The sequence below is a fragment of the Suncus etruscus genome, chromosome 7 (genome assembly GCF_024139225.1).
Source record: "Suncus etruscus isolate mSunEtr1 chromosome 7, mSunEtr1.pri.cur, whole genome shotgun sequence".
Taxonomy (NCBI): Eukaryota; Metazoa; Chordata; class Mammalia; order Eulipotyphla; family Soricidae; genus Suncus; species Suncus etruscus.
In genome coordinates this window covers 21,107,144-21,125,093 of record NC_064854.1, presented here as the reverse complement: position 1 = coordinate 21,125,093, position 17,950 = coordinate 21,107,144, and the positions used below count along the sequence as shown (strand labels likewise).

Genomic DNA, 17,950 nt, shown 5'->3' with positions numbered 1-17,950 from the left:
GCCAGGCTACTTCTGAGCAGTGAATGCCCTTCACTTCTTGCTTCTGGTGTGAGCTGAAAATCCTCCATGCTTCTTGGCTTACATATTCATGGTGCCAATCTCTGCTCCAGTTGCTAAAATAACCATTTTCTGTCATTTCTGGACTCTTCCCTTTTTCTTAAAGGACGCCAGAGCTGCTGACTGATTGTTCTTTCTCTCCTGCGATCGCATCTTAATTACTTCTACCTACAACCACTTTGCTTCCAAAGAAGGTTCAGGTTAGAATTTCAACATATCGGTTTTTTGTGCTGTGGGAGTCCATTCACAGCTCATAGCAGGTGCCAAGTCCTTCTCTTATCTTAACACACAATAATGGTTTAGAGGTTGCAGGAGAATCACTCACAGGCTTCCACAGGAAGGTTGGTTTCCTGAGTCTTTCATTCACAGTGAAAACTGGGTCATAACCTTCCCAAAGAAAAAAATCTTAAAATATCACAGGGTCTCTCTCCCAGAGTATTTCCTTTTCCTTCCCAGCCACTTTTTGCTGTTTCCTCTTTTTCCTGCCCACTCAATTCTTCCTGTCACCCTCCTCCCTGTCTTCTTTCTTTTCTGTCTTTTTCTATTTTTTCCTCTTCCTTCCCTTCTTCATTACTCACCTACCTACCCAAAGACTCGAGATACCATTCTGTCTTACTGTTAGCAAAGTTGAGGAATTCTCCCAGGAGACTAGAAGAGACTTAGCCACAAACTTGCCCACTAGCTACTTGACTGAGTCTGGCCACTGTTTGATCCCAGGTAGATCAAGATTAAACAATAAAAGCTATTATCTACTGCTTGGTAGATTCTTACTTATGCTTATATATATGTATATATATGTATATATATATATATATCATTAGTGGGTCACTGCACTGACTCTAAGTCACTGGAAAAGCATTGAGAATTGTGGGAGTTCCTGTAAAAATAATCAGAGTCCCCTGGTCTATTCATTATTCCCAATAATCTTGGAAATGCAAACTTCTGGTCACACCCCAGAACCTTAATCAGATTTTCTTTCTGTATGTTAAATGGAGTCTGCTGGACAATTGAAACCAGCAAATGGAAGATGGGCCTCAAGCTCAGGTACATTATTCAATTTTTTCATATAGAACCTTGGTTCTGCCTTACCCAAGGCAGATATTAGAATGACTTTATTTTCCCAGTTTGGGGGCCATATCCCGCTGTGCTCAAAGATCAATTACTTCTGGAGGTACTTGGGGGACCCTAGGTGTTGTTAGGGATTTAACTTGGATCTGGTTCTGTGCAAGGCAAATATCTTACTCACTGTATGATGCCTCAAAGGTTAAATCACCTTCCTTTTGTGGTTATTAAAATGATGGTTCTGCAAAATGCTGAAAGGAATCCATAATTAAGTGTCTTGTGATGAGTTCATGCTGTTGGGAAGAAATACAGTGAAATAATTCCATCATGCTGATCTTCAATAGAATTGAATAGTCATCCCCCTGGGGCTTCCTATAAAGCTGCCCACCAGAAAGGTTTTGGATACCTGGACATTGAATCCACTATTCAAGTGTGCATTTTCACAGGCAAGTCTTCATTTTCAATCAGTTTTTTGACTTGTTTTTTTGAGTGTGTGTATATGTGTATGTGTATATATATATATATATATATATGAGAGAGATTATCAGCAGAGATTTATTGGTTGTAATTTTATTAGTCTGTCCAAGGAAAAGAGTATTGCTAATCCATCTTTGCCTCTTCTTTCAAAAGTAAGTATTTAAAGTAGTGGCATTTGCTCTGGTGAAGGGGAACATGTGGCTTACGCAGTTGTAAGAAAAAATTTGTGGAAAGCAGGTGCTGGATCAAGTCTTTTCTGCAGTGAATCTCAGCTGTTCTGTGCAGAGGGAGGCCATTGGATCAGCTGGAGTGGGGACAAGGCAGGTTGTTCTGGGCAAGAATTAAGCTGAATGAGGATGACAAGGCATCTCTAGACTCTGACTGTCACTCGCTAGCTGTTTGAGAAGGACTTAAGCCTTTCTCTCTCTCTCTCTCTCTCTCTCTCTCTCTCTCTCTCTCTCTCTCTCTCTCATTCCTCCTAAGTTCAAATTTTGGGGCTAGAGCTATAGTACAGTGAGCAGAGCATTTGCTTGCATGCAGTCAACCATATTCAATCCCCAGCATCCCATATGGTTCCCAGAGTCCCATCAGGAGTAAATCCTGAGCACAGAGACAGGAGTAAACCCTAAAACCAACTTTGGTCCCAAAACAACAACAACAACAACAACAACAGCAGCAGCCAAAATTCCAGTCGTTGTCAATGTAAACATTATTCAGCCAAAGTTGACATGAGTTAGCACCTTAGTTCATGTTCAATTTTGGTGAAACAACTGGAAAAATATTATAATTGGAAAAACTTTTTTTGTGGGGAGAGGGTGGCTTCCAAGCCATATAGGGACCATATAGAACACTGGGGATGGAACTGAGGTCCATCTTGCAGCGGCAGTGTGCAAGGCATAAATGCCCTACTGCTGTACTATCTATTGCTCTGGCCCCAGAGGGCTTTTTTTAAAGCTCAGTAATCATTAGCACTTCCAATGGGTAGAGCTCTCCATTCTCTAGGCAGGGTTAACAAGCAAGTTTTCTTTTGCAAGATTTAATGTTAACTGAAGATTAAGTGAAAGTGTCAAGTGGATGAAATGCCTCCCCCCCATTTTGAGCCAAGTCTGAGTGGACAAGAGATTCCGTAGTACCATCAATTTTGTCTGAGAGAGACATATGGGCAGACGGGTAGTATAAGGATGAGTGTCTTATAGACACAAATATTCCATCTTTAGTCAAAAATCACAAAACTACATTTCTTTGGACGCAGGTCTTGACTTCATTCCACTCTTCAATACACATGTTTTATTTCTTGGCGTAAAAAATAGGATCTATGGGATCCTATTAACCAATGACTAATACACTAACATTTTCATTGTTGTTGTTGTTTGGGTCACATGTGGTAGCACTCAGGGGTTACTTCTGGCTCTGCACTCAGCAATCCCTCCTAGCAGGCTCAGGGGACCATATGAGATGCAAGAAAAGAAACCTGGGTCAACCACATGTAAGGCAAATGCCCTCCCTGCTGTGGTCCCCAACACCAACATTTTAAGGTCCAGGAATCCCTGCCCTTATTCACAATTTTACCTTCTGTGGTTTCAGTGTTAGCCACAGTGACAGTCTGAAAAAAAATTTCTGTTCAATCAGATACCTTGAGATGGAAAGAAAGATCAAGTTCAATATATACTTGGATTGCATATCATCTTAAGAGTTCTATTTTTATTACTGTTCATCTCTCACTGTGCTTAACTGACAAACAAAACTTGTTCATAGGTCTGTATGTTTTGAAAAATTCTGGTGTTTATATATATATATCCATTCTCAAGAATGTATTTGCTACAGAGGCCCCTTGTGTTTGCAAATGTGGTTACGATGATAGCCATGTCCTGGGACCCAGACCCCCTTGACATGTGACTATCACTTCTTCCTTCAAAGCATCCCTTCCATTTCCCCAAGCCTGGGACTGTGGGATCTATTGATAGAACACAGCAGCATGGCCCCAAGGCCTCGTCTCAAGAGATCTGGCACTTTCCACTTCCCTCTCTCAACCTCTGCTGCTCTGTGAGAAAGTCCCAGCCTGCAGAGGGACTCATAAAGGGCATGAGACACCATGCAGATGGCCCTAGTCAAGGTCAACGTCTGGGCTTGGATGCCGCCCTGAACAAACTGGGTCCTGGCTGACCTCCTCACTGCTGGCTCTGGCCAGAGGGAACAGAAGAGCCATGCAGTCTAACCCTCCCCAGCCCCAGCACAGAGGAACAAAACATTCCCTTTTATTTGAAGCTGCTCTTTGGAACAATTTCTGCTATGACAATAGATCATGAATGCAGAAGTTGAAAGCAGTGACTTTAAACATATTTGAATGGATGAGTTGGTACTTCCAATGTTGACAAACACACACAATGAACTACTGAACTTGTTTACAAAAGGGGGGATCTGGAGACACGCGTCCATGGATGTGATCCTGGTGCCACAAATGTGGGAGCAGCACATGGCCTGGTGATAACATTAATGAGGGAAGAGGGAATGCAAGGACGAGTCCAAGGAGGGTCCTCAGGAAAATAAATTTTTCCTCCTCTAGGTCACTTTCAAGTATCTCTCGAGTGACTTGTTGCCCTTCAGTGGATGGATGGGGAAGAAGTAAGAACTTCAAGATTGTAAATGTGTATGTATGCATGTGTGTACCAAAGTAGCAGATAAAGAAACAACACATGTTTGGGTCAGAGCGATAGTGCAGCATGTAGGGCTTTTGCTTTGTGCGTGGCCAACTCCTTTTTCCCCTATGGAACCCCACGCCTGCTGTGGGCTGTTTCAGAACCTCAGACCTTTATTTCTCATCTTGTACCCAAGATCGAGGTGCTGGCATGGTTGGTTTCTAGGGGAGACTAGCTCCAATCACACAGATAACAAAGAAGAAACTCTGGGGTCACTTCTTCTGATGCCCCACTCTGCTGACCTCACCACACCTTTATGTTTCCCCAACTATGACTATGGAGAGGGTGAGGTGAGCTTGCACATTTGAATTTGGGGAAGGGGATCGCTTCAGAAAATACTCTTAGCTGCCAGACCCCACTGTGGGAATGAGGGTGGGAAGGGAACTGTATTTATCCGCACACATGCTGTGCTCTAGTGGTGCCTAGAATCTTGACAGAGTCCAGGTATTTCCTATCTTCTGCTGGACCTGTGGTTGGGAGCTGCAGCCCCAGTTTTAGGGGTGCAAGAAAGGAAAGACTTTCAGTGGGGATCTGGATCTCAGAGAGGAGAGAAGAATAATTTTTTCTTGGGCAGAGGTGGTAGAGAACTGGACCCCTATGAGAGTTTATTTATATAGTTTTAAAATTTAGTTATTTATTTTGCCATGCCCAGGGATTGAACTGGCTTGGCAGCATAGGAGGCAAGTGCATTTACCCCTGTTCTATTCGCATTTGTTGTCCTCTTGAAACAAGTGTTTTAAGCCCAGAAGGAAGAAGGGATGCACTTGGAAAGTTCCTTGGGACAACAGCAAGGATGAAAAGGACAAAGTGAGACTGGAGACAGGACACTTGAGGGGGTGGTGGGTGAGTAGGGATGACAATGACAATTCCCCCCAAACTAACAGCAGGGTAGGAAGCCATGCTGGTGGAAGAAACAGTGAAGCTGGGTCCCTGGTCCGAGTCTGGTGGCTTGGCCCACCCCTTCTGGGGTCAGCATCTTTGGGGCGATAAAGGTGGTACAATTCATGGTACACATAACTTTTACATTTTTGTTTGTTTGGGGGGGGGCAACACCAAACAACTCAGGAAGTACTCCTGGCTCTGTGATCCAGGATCACTCTGGTGGAGATCAGGGGGACATAAGGGGTGTTGGAGATTGAATTTGGGTCAACCACATGCAAGGCAAGTGCCTTTTGGATGTACTAGCTCCCTGGGTTGGGCACCCCACTTTCCTGGGAGAACCTGGCTCAAGCTGTTTTTGTGAGAAATGCTTCCCAATATCCACAGCCTTGTCTGTTGGCTGCCAAGAAAATAAAAAAAACTCTTTGATCTTAGGAATCCATTAAGCCACTGTGGTGAGCCTGTGTACCCTGAAACGGATCCCCCATTTCGGTAATCAGTATGATTCAGTGAGATAGTAATCTGAGGGCAGGAGCTGGGCAAAGGCAGTCTGCTGGAGGAGAGCTGGGGAAATAGCAAAACAGCCTGAAATGCCAAGTGCAGAGAGGGCAAGGGGGCAAGCAAGTGCTGCAGGCAACCCTGTGGAGTCTCTGAGTACCCTGTGTCCCTGTTGGTGGCATCTGGACATGGACACAAACCTGCTTCCTTTGCTTCCTTTTCCTCTGAGCACCTCTTAGGGTTCCCCTTCCCTGATATAGGGCTTGATTTCAAGGGGAATACCTGGGCTGGAATCACAGAGGTAGAGAGTGAAGGCAAGTGGTTTGAAGGGGGAGGGAAAGAAGAAAAGGAAGGAGAGAGAGAGAGAGAGAGAGAGAGAGAGAGAGAGAGAGAGAGAGAGAGAGATGGATAGACAGAAATAGAGACAGGAGAGAGGAGAGAAGAAAAGAGAGTGGGAAGAGAAAGGAGAGAGCAAAGAGAGACAGGAGACAGAAGAGAGGAGAGAGGGAAGAGAGACACACGGATGCATGAATAGACAGATGGACAGTCAGAGACAGAGAGGAGAGAAAAGAGAGTGGGAAGAGAGAGGAGAGAGCAAAGAGAGAGATAGAAGAGAGAGATGGGAGACAGAAGAGAGTAGAGAGGGAAAAGAGACACACGGATGATGGACAGACAGATGGTTAGACAGAGAGACAGAAGAAAGGAGAGAAGAAAGAGTGGGAAGAGAGAGGAGAAAGCAAAGAGAGAGACAGGAGAGAGATGGGAGACAGAAGAGAGGAAAGACACGGATGGATGGACAGACAGAGAGAGAGAGACAGAGAGACAGGAGACAGAGAGAGGAGAGAGAGATCTCCAGCTTTCTCTCATTGTGGCCTTGCCCTGATCTGCCCGGCCACCCTCCACCTCCCACCTCCCTTCCGCACTGCCTCCCCTTCCAACTCGCCCTGTGCTCTCCGGAGCGTCCCTGAAACCAACCAGTGATCTTGGGCGAACCTTCGAAGGGCTCCGGCCCCGCCCACCATACCCGGGGGACTCCGCCGGGTGGGCGTGGCCAGACCAGAGGGGCGTGGCGTGGGAGTGACAGATGCAAATAAGAAGGCGTGTCCTCCCCGCGGCCCCGCCCCTCCCCGCCCCGCGCCTTAACTCGGACGCGCGGGGCTGCGGGTGTGCAAGAGCCGCCCCGCGCCGCACCCGCCGCCGCCGCTGATCCCGGGGCCGCCTCTCGCCCGAAGCGGAGCGCCTCTCCCCGCCAAAGCGCCGGATCTCGGGGGGCGCCGCTCGCTCGGAGCGCCTGCCGGGCCAAGGGAGCCCCGCGCCTTTGTGCGGGCGCGCGGGAGCGAGCGTGCGAGGTAGGTTCTGCTCCCGCACTTACTTTGCACACAAAGACCGAGCGCCCGTGGGGGGAGGCAGGCGGGCAGGCAGGCGGGGAGTGATGCGGGGGACCCCCGCGCTGGAAGGGCCTTAGGGTGTAGGGTTGGAGTGGGGGGGAGGCCGGTCCACGGTCCCCGCGTGCGTGATCTGGCTTTTGGGGGGCGTGCGGGAGCTCGATCGAGCACCCCGAGGAGGGCCCCGGGGCGCAGGGGCGTGGCGGGGGGCCGGCGCCGGGGAGATCGAGGGGTCCCCGGGTCGAGGGGCGCTGCGGGGAGAGGCGAGGAGGCGGGCGGGCCGCTCCCGCTCTGCTCCGTTTATTGTTGCTTCTTCGGGGCCTGCACGCGGGCAGCCTCTCTTGTCCACCCGCAACCCCTGATCGAGCCCCCGTCTGCCCCGCACACTGCACCCCAGCACCCCGCAGCATCCTGAGCTCACTCCGCCTGGCTGGGCCCACAAACAAAGGAGGGGCCGCAGGGGGGTTTGCACCCGCAGGCTGGTGCAAAGGTGACCCCGGGCAGGTTTCCAGACAGCCTGCCAGGAACTTTTCTATTTGGGGGTTCCGTGAACCCCACATCTAGGGGGTGTCTCTCTGCACTCCGCATGCCCCTGGACTTGGAATCCCCTGATCCCCTCTGTCCCAAGTGCTGCTTCAGGTGCCCCGGAGGTCCTGGGGTTTCCCTGGAGCCCTATAAAGCCTTGTTGGGTGAGTGCCTGCTAAAGCTGGAACTTCAGAATGTGGGGTGTTGCTGATCTGGTTCATTCTGGGGGTGCTCACCTTTCTTTCCCCCCCATTCTGAGGAATACTTGTTAGCTGGGGGCGTTGATTTCCTCTTCCTGGTCTCTTTTGGAGACTGTCCCGAGTTGGCACGGGGTGGCAATAGAAGCTGGAATTATGCTTAGAGTAGCTACTTGCCTGCTTGACATTTGTCCTGCAAAATCCGACGTGAGCTTTAGAAAATTAAACACAGGTGGGGACTGACTGGAGCCCAAAGTACAGCGGGGAGGGCATTTTTTACCTTTCACATGACATGACTGATCCGGGTTCAATACCGGGCATCCTGTATGGCTCCTTGGAGTCCCTGCCAGGGGTAATTTCTGATCACAGAGCCAGGAGTAAGCCCTGAGCCTTACTAGGTGTAGCCCATGAACAAAACAAAACAAAATAACAATAAAAGATGAACCCCAGAGCAGACACTTGTCACTCAAGTACTACCCTCCAGCCCCACACATCTTTGCGTGATTTAACTTGCTAGGTATGTAGTTGTTTATTTGTGTGTGTATGTGAGAAAGAGAGAGAGCCAGAGTCTAATTTTTTTTTTATCAGTCACAGCTGATCAAATATATGCAAAGACCCACAAACGAACCTTGTGAAACCAGGTAGTTTTTGTCTGTCCTCTTTGCACCAGATGAAAAGCAAATTCTGAGGTGCTTTTTTGATAGCCTTTCTGGGAACCACCTGTTTCGGAGCGGGAGGAAAAACAGGGTCATCTTCATTTCCTTGGTAGCACAGACAGACAGACAGACCTTTTCTTTTGGTTTCAGTTGATGGGTTTGGGAGCTTTGAGCTTACCTAGCTGTAAAAGTCTGAGATCTGAATGCAGAGCAAGAGAGAGAGAGCCACGGGGCTTGTGGGCCTGAGTTCTCTCTCTGCTTGCTTCAGAGAGACCGGCCAGTGAGGAAGTTTAAGAAGGATTTCCCAACCGACAGCAAGCGGTTTGGGGACACGTGTGTTGTGTAAAAAAAAGAATGGGGCAACACGTATCCCCCAGCTTCAGCCACAGATGCTTTTGTCATCTCGTACTTTTATTTTCCACTTGTAAAAGTGCTTGGCTGTTGTCTCATTCCAATATTGAAGGCGACCAGAGGTTTTCACCAAAACTCTCTGGCCATGTGATCCTTTCTTGCAGTTAGAAGAGCAAGAGCGAGCGCCTGGGGAGGAAGTTGTGGCCTGCATATCAGGTGCAGGCTTGTTCCTGTCCCTAATTTGGGGCATCTATCTGCAGGCACTCTGGGGTGCTCTGCCAAGTGGCTGCCAAGTTTTGATGGTGGTGGTGGGGGGTCGGTTTTCAGCTGTGGTGATCTCTGGTTCTGCAGAAAGAACACACAAATTCAGAAGAGGTACCCGTGAGAGTGGAAAGAGACCCAGAGAGAGGGAAGCGAAGCCTCTTACCCTCACTAGAAAATGGGGTTTCTTCATTTCCTGAGGATGGGGTTCTGGGGGAGTGTCTTCCGCCAGCCCAGGCTGGATGGACCTGAGAGTCAGAGTTGAGAGGCCCTGCCGTGCTCTGTTATTCTCTGGCAGGCCCCTTCCTGCCCGTGTTCTCTGTCCCTTCCTGTCATGCAGAGAGGTAGGCTTGGTTCATGCTCAGGAGCAGGGCCATGAGGGCCTATCTCTGATCTGGAATGGGGGTATAGGTGGCTGGTTCATTCATTCATTTTGTTATCTTTTTGTTTGTTTGGGGGCCACACCTGATGGTGCTGAGGGGTTAATCCTGGCTCTGCATTCAGAAATCACTCCTGGTGGTGCTTGGGGGCCATATGGAATGCCAGGGATTGAACCTGGGTCACCTGCATGCAAGTCAAATGCCCTCCAGGCTGTGCAGTTGCTCTAGCCCCAGTGGTACATGTTTGCCTTCATTTCGGGGCCATATTTGGTGATGCTGAGCATAAAAAAGTGAATCCTGCTGGCAGGTTCAAGGGGACCCTATGGGATACCGGAGATCAAACCCAGGCCGGCCATGTGCAAGACAAGTGCCTTCCCTGCTGAACTATCATTTCAACCCCTTATTTTATTTCCTAATGGTTGAACAGCTCACAGGTTAGGGGAGCGAGTTTTTAGGTCTTTCTGTAGGAGAGGACGGGGTGGGGGATGGGGACCTAGAAGGGGTTGGAAAGTGGTGGGTCAGTGTTTTGGACCCACATTATGATTAACCTGCCAGCTCCTCCCTCACCGTGCTCTGTGCCACAGAATGGAAAAGGTCAGCAGATTTGGTCGAGTGAGACCAAGATTCCAGGCATTTCTCCACCTCCATAAAAGCTTGGAGCTTCAGCTAGCAGTAAGCAGCTGCCCACTGGCATCTCATCTTGGACCTCGCATGGCCCTGGGCAGGCTGAGTTCATACAGGTTGGCCGTCCTGGGGGCATCCTTTAGCTAACCTGGCCCTTTCTTTTCTTTTGTGGGGACCCCTCTCCTTTCCTTTTCCGGGCCTTTGTTTGTTTGTTTTTTGTTTTGGGATCATATTGGGCAGTGCTCAAGGGTTTTTTCTGGCTCTGCACTCAGAAATCGCTCCTGGCAGGCTCTGGGGACCATACAGAATGCCAGGATTTGAACCACCATCCGTCCTGAACCGACTTCATGCAAAGCAATCTCCCTACCACTGTGCTACCTCTTGGCCCACAGACCCTTTTCTTGATGGTTTTTTATTTTGTTTTGGGGCCACATCCAGCAGTGCTCAGGGGTTATTTATGGCTCTATGCTAAAAAAAAAAATTATGCCTGGCATGCTTGGGAGACCATATAGGATGCCGAGGATTGAACCAGGGTCACCTGCGTGTAAGATAAATGTCTTCCGGCTGTGTGCTATGGCTCAGATCCCTTCCTTCCCTTTTTTTTTTATTTGGTTTTTTTGGGTCACACCCGGCAGCACTCAGGGGTTACTCCTGGCTCCATGCTCAGAAATCGCCCTTGGCAGGCACAGGGGACCATGTGGGATGCCGGGATTCGAACCACCGTCCTTCTGCATGAAAGGCAAATGCCTTATCTCCATGCTATCTCTCCGGCCCCATCACTTTTTATTTTTTCTAGAAGGAGTTTGGGGCCACACTGGGAGGTTTCAGGGCATTCTCTTGGCTCTGTGCTCAGGGCTCATTTCTGGCAGGAGACCCCTGGCAGTGGTTGCTGTGGCTCAAACAAGGGTGGTTGGCCCTATGCAAACCCTTCCTTTCGCTCCAGTCCCTCCCTCCCTCTCTCCACCGCTTCATCAGCGTTGGTCTTGCTGGAACTTTAGGGAGCAAGTTCTGGCCCAGCACTGACTTTCCTAAAGTGGACAGGATATGACAATTGATCGCAAATACAGCCTGAGCACTGGGATGGGGAGACTGCAGTGCTATTCCTGCTCCCATCCCTGACCTCCACTGGCCTGATCTTCTACCTCCAGGGTTTATTGAGTCTTTGCTAGAAATTGCAGGCATGGACCAAAGGCCTGTTGGAGCCTTTTACATCTGGCTTTGCTCATTCACGGAATGTTCTGGATGCTCAGCTATCTGCTCTCCAACGGAGCTTCTGAGCTTCCGCTGCTTCTGTCCAGGTGACTCTCATTTCCATGAAGTGTAGTTAGGGGGGCGGTGTTAAAGGTAATAAATGTGGTGCTTCCTGGTTCTTTATTTCCACTGATCTTACAGAGAAGTAGTTGAGAGTGCTGCCTGCTTTGGGATGTTGGGATAGTTGCTTTGAGTTCCACTGGGGTTTTTTTCTTCAGGCTTAGATTTCCAGGAAGACATTGCTTGTTGTCTTCTGAGAAGAGCTGGGAGGCCACAGAAGTGGAGGACGTTGTGGTTTGAAGGGATGAGAACTATTGCCCTCGGGACAGAGCTGGGCTCAGACTCAGACCCTCTCTCCAGACTGAGCCACCTGAGGGTCAGGTCTCTGCCAGTCTGTACCCAGCATCTAGCGAGCCTTGAGGCTTTGATTTGGGCAAGTTCTGGGTCGGGACTGGAAGCATTGGCCAGGCCTGATCATCCTTTGTAGGGTGGATCTTTGACTTTTTGCATTTTGATTCATTCAAAGCAACGGTTTTAGAAGGGATGTTTGTTTTAGTTTTGGAGCCACACCTGACTGTGCTCAGGGCTTACTCCTAGCTGGAATAACTCTTGGCAGAGCTCAGGAGATCCTATGTACTACTGGAGATTAATTTTGGGGCAACCACTCTGTCTGCTGCTACACAATCTGTGGACTCAAAAGTTCCATTTCCCATTTGGGGGAGGGCACATCCAGCAATGCTCAGGGGTTACTCCTGGCTCTGCACTCAGGAATCACTTCTAGTGGCCCCAGGGTACCATATGGGATGCTGAGAATCGAACCTGGGTCGACCATATATAAGGCAAAAGCCCTCTCCACCATCACTCCAGCAACCCCAATAGTTGCTTTATAGGTTTCACATGAAGATGGGGCCCAATTGGAAGCACGTGATCAAGTCATTTAGTCAGAGCTTGTGTCCCTTGAGTTTATTCTAGAAAATGCTAATTTTGCATAAAGCATCCTAAGACTGTTGCTTTGTTATTGAGGGATTGATATATTTTCTTTGAGCATGCACGGGACATGTGTTTGCAGAATTAGTTTGTGTTTTTAGAATTCTCTTACTCATTCGTACATTTCCTTCTCTTCCTGCCATTTCTGTGTTCAAACACCATCACTCCCTTCTTTGCCCATGTTTCCTACACAAGGGAAATTCCACCCTTGCTTCCTTTTCTTTTAGGTGGTAGTCCCTGTGCTCATTTTGGTAGTAGTGTGTATTGGGGTGGGGAAAACCGCTACTGGGCTGTTTGTTGAAGATTTCACACTTGTTGGGTGGACATCTCAGTGTGGGGTCCATGCTGGGGGCATGTGTGTGTCTTCATGTCTTTATACTTGCAAGGACACACTGTTGCCACTCAGCTGCCCCTGAGGACCTAGAAAGGAGTTCCTTGTGTAATGTATTGTGAAAAAATGGGGGCATTTGTTATGTGATATTTTTAGTTTAGAAAAGTTAGCAAAGGGACTGGAGCAATAACACAGGGGTGGGGGAGGATGTTTGTTTTGCATGTAGCTGTCCTGGGTTCAATCCCTGGCATCCCATATAGTATCATATAGTCCAAATCTTCCAGGAGTAATTTCTGAGCACAAGAGTTAGGAGTTTTGTGGCCCAATAATTAAACAAAAAAGAACAAAGAAGAGTTAGCAACAAGTGTGCAAAGAACGTGTCATGGGGTTTCTGCTGGGTTAAGCACTAATCCTTCGATGTCAGGACCCGCTTACACTGGGAAGGGACCCCTTCCTGAAGAGAATATCTCTTCAGGGGTTTCCTGGAACCCACTTCCTACACTAAAATAGCAGTAGCAGTGAATGAACTCAAATTTCAAGTTCAGTGTCTCTTGGAGTTGGGTGATGGGAGGATTTCAGATCATAGCCATGTGCACAAGAATTTTAACCAAACCTTCTTTTTCTTTTTTTAACACTTAGCACACTTGGTCATCAAGAGGACAGAATGAGCAGCATTAAACTGTGGTCAGAAAAGACCAACTTAGGGGCCAGAGTGACAGTACAGTGAGAAGGTGCCTTCCTTGCACTGGCTAACCCTGGTTCAATCCGTAGCACTTCCTGAGTTCCCCATCACTGATGCCTGAACACTGCAGGTTGTGGCCCCCAAACAAACAAGCTATTCTCTGTTCTGCAGAAAATCAGCCCATGCATTGCTAGGTTGGGGCCTACTGGAAGTAGAGGGGAGAGATCTGGTGGCTTGGCTTGGGAGGGGGTTTGTGACAGGGTTGGGACAGCTGATGGCCCCACATCTGTGTCCTTTGCTGTTATCTTTGCCTATCACTCCCTTGCACAGGCCGGCGCACCGGCCTTGATGAGAGAGAGGCTGTGATGATAGGCAGAGCGAGTGACTGTGGTCTGGTGGGACAGTGGACAGCCAGGTGGCTTCTGTTCATAGGTAGTTGGGCCCTCCTCCTCCTCTTCTGGCCCTTGCATTCTGCTTGCTTCCAAGTCTGATGATCTCCCTCTGTGGAGCGATGTTCTAATTTCATACCTATTAGAAAACTCTGATCAGGTACTGGGAAAACACCCAAACATTAGCAGGAATGGAAGGTTGGGAACTCGTAGCTGGGGAGAGATGATAAGACCAGGGGATTGGTGGGGCTCAGTGCAGGCCAAGGACCTCCGTGATTTCAGCTTGCTCTGAGAAAGGCCAGTCCTTGGAAGATGCAGCAACTTGAGGTTTGGTAGCGAGGAACTTGGCCAACTTGGAACTTAGCATCAGTGACTCCATTTTGGCTCCCTCTTCTTTTTTCTGACAAGGCAACTAGGTTTTCTGGCACGGTGTGGAGTTGTTAGAAACTGCCGGTAGAGCTGTGGGCATCTAAACCCCTGGGCTTCCTCTCCTGGGGCCCAGTCTCTGCATCTTGATCACAAATCATCTTCCTGTACCACTTCCCCTTCCTGCAGGGGGAGGGGAGACTGGGTGTGGCCCCCACAGTCACCTCTAGCCCAGCTTTTGGGCACCGCCCAGAAGTTACCGCCCTTTTTTTTCCTTAGCTTGATATCTGGGACCACACCCTTCGAAGCTCAGGGGGCTACTCCTGGTTCTGAGCTCAGAGATCACTTTTGGGGGTGCTCAGATTTGCAATATGCTGTCTTGGGGACCAAAGGGGTGTCAGCCTCATGCCTGGTTAAGTGCTTTCACCCCTCGCCTGTCCTATCTTTACCTTTTCAGCTAGGGTGTGGTTTTGAACACAGTTGCACAACTTCAGATGCTTTGAGATGAGGGGCAGCTCAGGAGCCCTCAGGCCCATCACACACACCCCTACACCCCTGTCTCTTCAGTATTGCTGTCACTTTTTGTGAAAAACTTCCATTTGGTTTCTTTCAAACTAGTTTGAGAATGAGGTCCCCACAGTGGTGGTTACTAACAGGCTTGGATATATTTATTTTCACCTGGGTTTTTCTTTCTTTTTTTGTTTTTTCGTTTTTTGTTTTTTTGTTTTCGTTTTTTTTTTTTTTTTTTTTTTTGGTAACACCTGCAACGCTCAGTGGCTACTCCTGGCTCTGCGCTCACAAGTCGCTCTCGGCAGGCTCCAGGGACCATATGGGATGGCGGGATTTGAACCGAGTTCTTCCTGTGTTGGCCATGTGCAAGGCAAATGTCTTACCACTGTGCTATCGCTGTGGCCCCATCACCTGGATTTTTCCACCTCTCTTGCCTACCCGCTTTTGTGGAAGGAAAGAGGCCTCTGCTTAAACTACCACCTCCTGTGCTGGATCTGACCAATTGTGTTCTCTTAAGTTCGGTGCACTGTGTGTCTAGTGCGACACTAAAGATGAACAGAGATAGTGAAACTTGAATCTTGTTTGTGGGAGCAGATGCGTCTGTAGGGGTTGTTTATGGTTCAGTTCATTCATGCTCCACTATCTGTTTTTCTGTTCCATGGCCTTAATTTCTCAATTCTGATTTGTGTGTTTCTAATATTGTGTGCATGTCTATTTTTTTTTATCTCAAACCTTGAGCCACATTATTTAGCCCTATCACTTGCTTTTTACTGACCCCCTCCAAATCGCCCTTGAAAAGAACTAGAGAATGACAATCCCCCCAACCCCACCCCGATCCTTTCCACTACTCCTCCCCTCTCCTCCAATCTCTTATAGGAGGTCTTGAGTCTCCAACTGCTTTTGAAATTTTCCTACCATGGTGTGATTTTCCTTGGGAGATGCCAAGAGATTTTTCCTCTGCTTGCTGAGGCAGGATTTCCAGTTGATAAGTCGGGGGTGGAGTGGGGGGGGGCAACATTCAGGTTAAATGCCAGCCCAGCTGGGCCGGCACTGGTAAAGGAGCAAAGTGTAATTTTGGGGCGGACTGGGCAGTTTGATCTGGTACAGATTCATTGGGAGATTTATGGTTACTTGGCATTTAAGATGCATTGCAACCAGGAGGTGCTGTTTAGGGTTGCCAGGGCACTGGGCTCCAAGTATTATACGAGAGTTTCTTAAGCATCCTCATTGCAGAAGGCTGTGTTTGGTTGGGTGCACTGGCCTTGTATTCTGGTCTCTCCCATCAGACAAAGTTTCTGCTTCTGAGCTGGGCCCCAGGCCAGACCTTGAACTTTTTCCTTCCCTAACTTAGCGCCTTGCTGATCTGTGGCTATTTGCAAATGCTGCTGCTTCAGCCTCTGAACTGACATTGGGGAAGCAGAACATTCCACTAAGTCAGTTTTCATAATGAGCCTGCTAGACTAGTACCTCCTCTGTATGCACAGTGGGGAGGGCACTTGCCATGTATGTGGCCAACCTGGGTTTGAACCCCAACATGAGCACCACTAGGAAATTCCTGAGTATCATTGAGTGTGGCTCCCAAACAAACAAAATATAGAAAACATCTTTTCCTGAGCACATCAAGCGCAATAACCCTGACTTTGGGGCCTGAGAGATAGCACAGCAGCAGGGCATTTGCCTTGCATGTGGCTGACCCAGGATGAACTCGGATTTGATTCCCGGCATCCTATATGGTTCCCCAAACCTGCCAGGAGTGACTTCTGAGTGTAGAGCCAGGAGTAACCCCTGAACACTACTGGGTTTGATCCATAAGAAAACAACAACAAGGCCCTGGAGAGATAGCACAGCGGTGTTTGCCTTGCAAGCAGCCGATCCAGGACCTAAGGTGATTGGTTCGAATCCCGGTGTCCCATATGGTCCCCCATGCCTGCCTGGAGCTATTTCTGAGCAGACAGCCAGGAGTAACCCCTGAGCACCACCGAGTGTGGCCCAAAAACTAAAAAAAAAAAAAAAAGAAAAGAAAACAACAACAACCCTGATTTTGCTTACAGTAATGTTGCAGGTTTTGATGGGGATGGCCATTTTCGGGGTGTTCCTCATTGGAATTTTCTCAAGAGACCTGCAGAGTTGAACCAAAGCTGTGTTTTCCTGTAGGCGGTTATTTTGGCAGTTTCTGAATGAATCGTGTGAACCAGGCTCTCATTTTCAGCATGTGTTAGCATGAAAATATTCTACCCTTGGCCAGGGAGTCTGCAAAGCTTTGAAATGCTCCATTGCATATTGCAGGGTGAATTGAATCTCCCAAGTTCCCTTTTTTTAATCTCCACAATTTTTTTTGCAGGGACCCACCCATGTCGTGGGGCCATGAGTGAATTCCCATGAACTAAACCCGCAGATGTTGTTTGGGTCCTCAATGCCAGATTGCCCAGCCACCTGGGTCAGGCTCAGGACCCACAGGGCTACCTCTGGGGGGAACTCAGGGGCATGTGTGGTGCTGTGTTCTGACCAGGGCTGGCCTTCCTGTACCATCTCCTTGGCCCATCTTGCTCTGTCGTTTGTTTTCAAAGCTTCTGAGTCACTCATGCTTTTCTCATCCTCAGTAAGTCCTCGTCCTTCCATGGTCCTGTGATCCTTGCTCATCCACCCTGAGTGACGTTGTCTGCATCTAAACAACTCCCAAAGGAGCTCTCATTTGTTTAGGGTTCCCCTCTCCTGACCAACCGAAGACAGTCGGCTGAAGGATCCCTGTCTCAAAGTGTGTTTGTGTGTATGTGCGTGTGACTGCTTCAGTTTGGTGCCAGTAGAAGCCCAATAGCCAGCACCTTGTACTGTCACACACCCAGAACTTCTAGGGCTGTTGTGTCACTGGGGAAGAGCCACTTACTCTTGTGCAAAACATTTTATGTCAACAGAGAGACAGTTGGATGGAGCTGGAGTGACTCAGCTGTATGTTGACAATCCTGTTGTCTGACTCTCTGTCTCTCTGTCTCGGTCTGTCTGTCTCTCTGTCTGTCTGTCTCTCTGTCTGTCTGTCTGTCTCTCTCTCTCTCTCTCTCTCTCTCTCTCCCTCTCTCTCTCTCTCTCTCTCTCTCTCTCTCTCTCTCTCTCTCTCTCTCTCTCTCTCTCTCTCTCTCTCTCTCTCTCTCTCTCGCCAGACCCAGAAGGATAGGGCCTACAGCACTTCTGGGCACACAGAAGATCCATTCTGTGCCCTGCTTGCCTGGCATTGTGGGCATTCCATGTCGCCTGCAACTAATGCGACTCTTTCTTTTTTTTTTTTTTTTTTTTTTTTTTGGTTTTTGGGCCACACCCGGTGACGCTCAGGGGTTACTCCTGGCTATGCGCTCAGAAGTCGCTCCTGGCTTGGGGGACCATATGGGACGCCG

The 17,950-nt window shown here is 48.7% G+C and overlaps 1 protein-coding gene across 2 annotated transcripts in view; it reads left to right on the top strand.

Moving 5' to 3' along the window:
* FAM107B (family with sequence similarity 107 member B) overlaps nucleotides 1–17,950 on the top strand; it is a 124,821-nt gene that overhangs the window by 85,982 nt on the left and 20,889 nt on the right. The window contains exon 4 of one of the 2 annotated variants that reach the window (XM_049777812.1): nucleotides 9,549–9,560. In XM_049777812.1, coding sequence (XP_049633769.1) covers nucleotides 9,549–9,560 — 12 coding nt within the window. Of the gene's footprint in view, nucleotides 1–6,951; nucleotides 7,019–9,548; nucleotides 9,561–17,950 lie in introns of those variants that run through there. The other variant, XM_049777813.1, reaches the window with a different exon arrangement.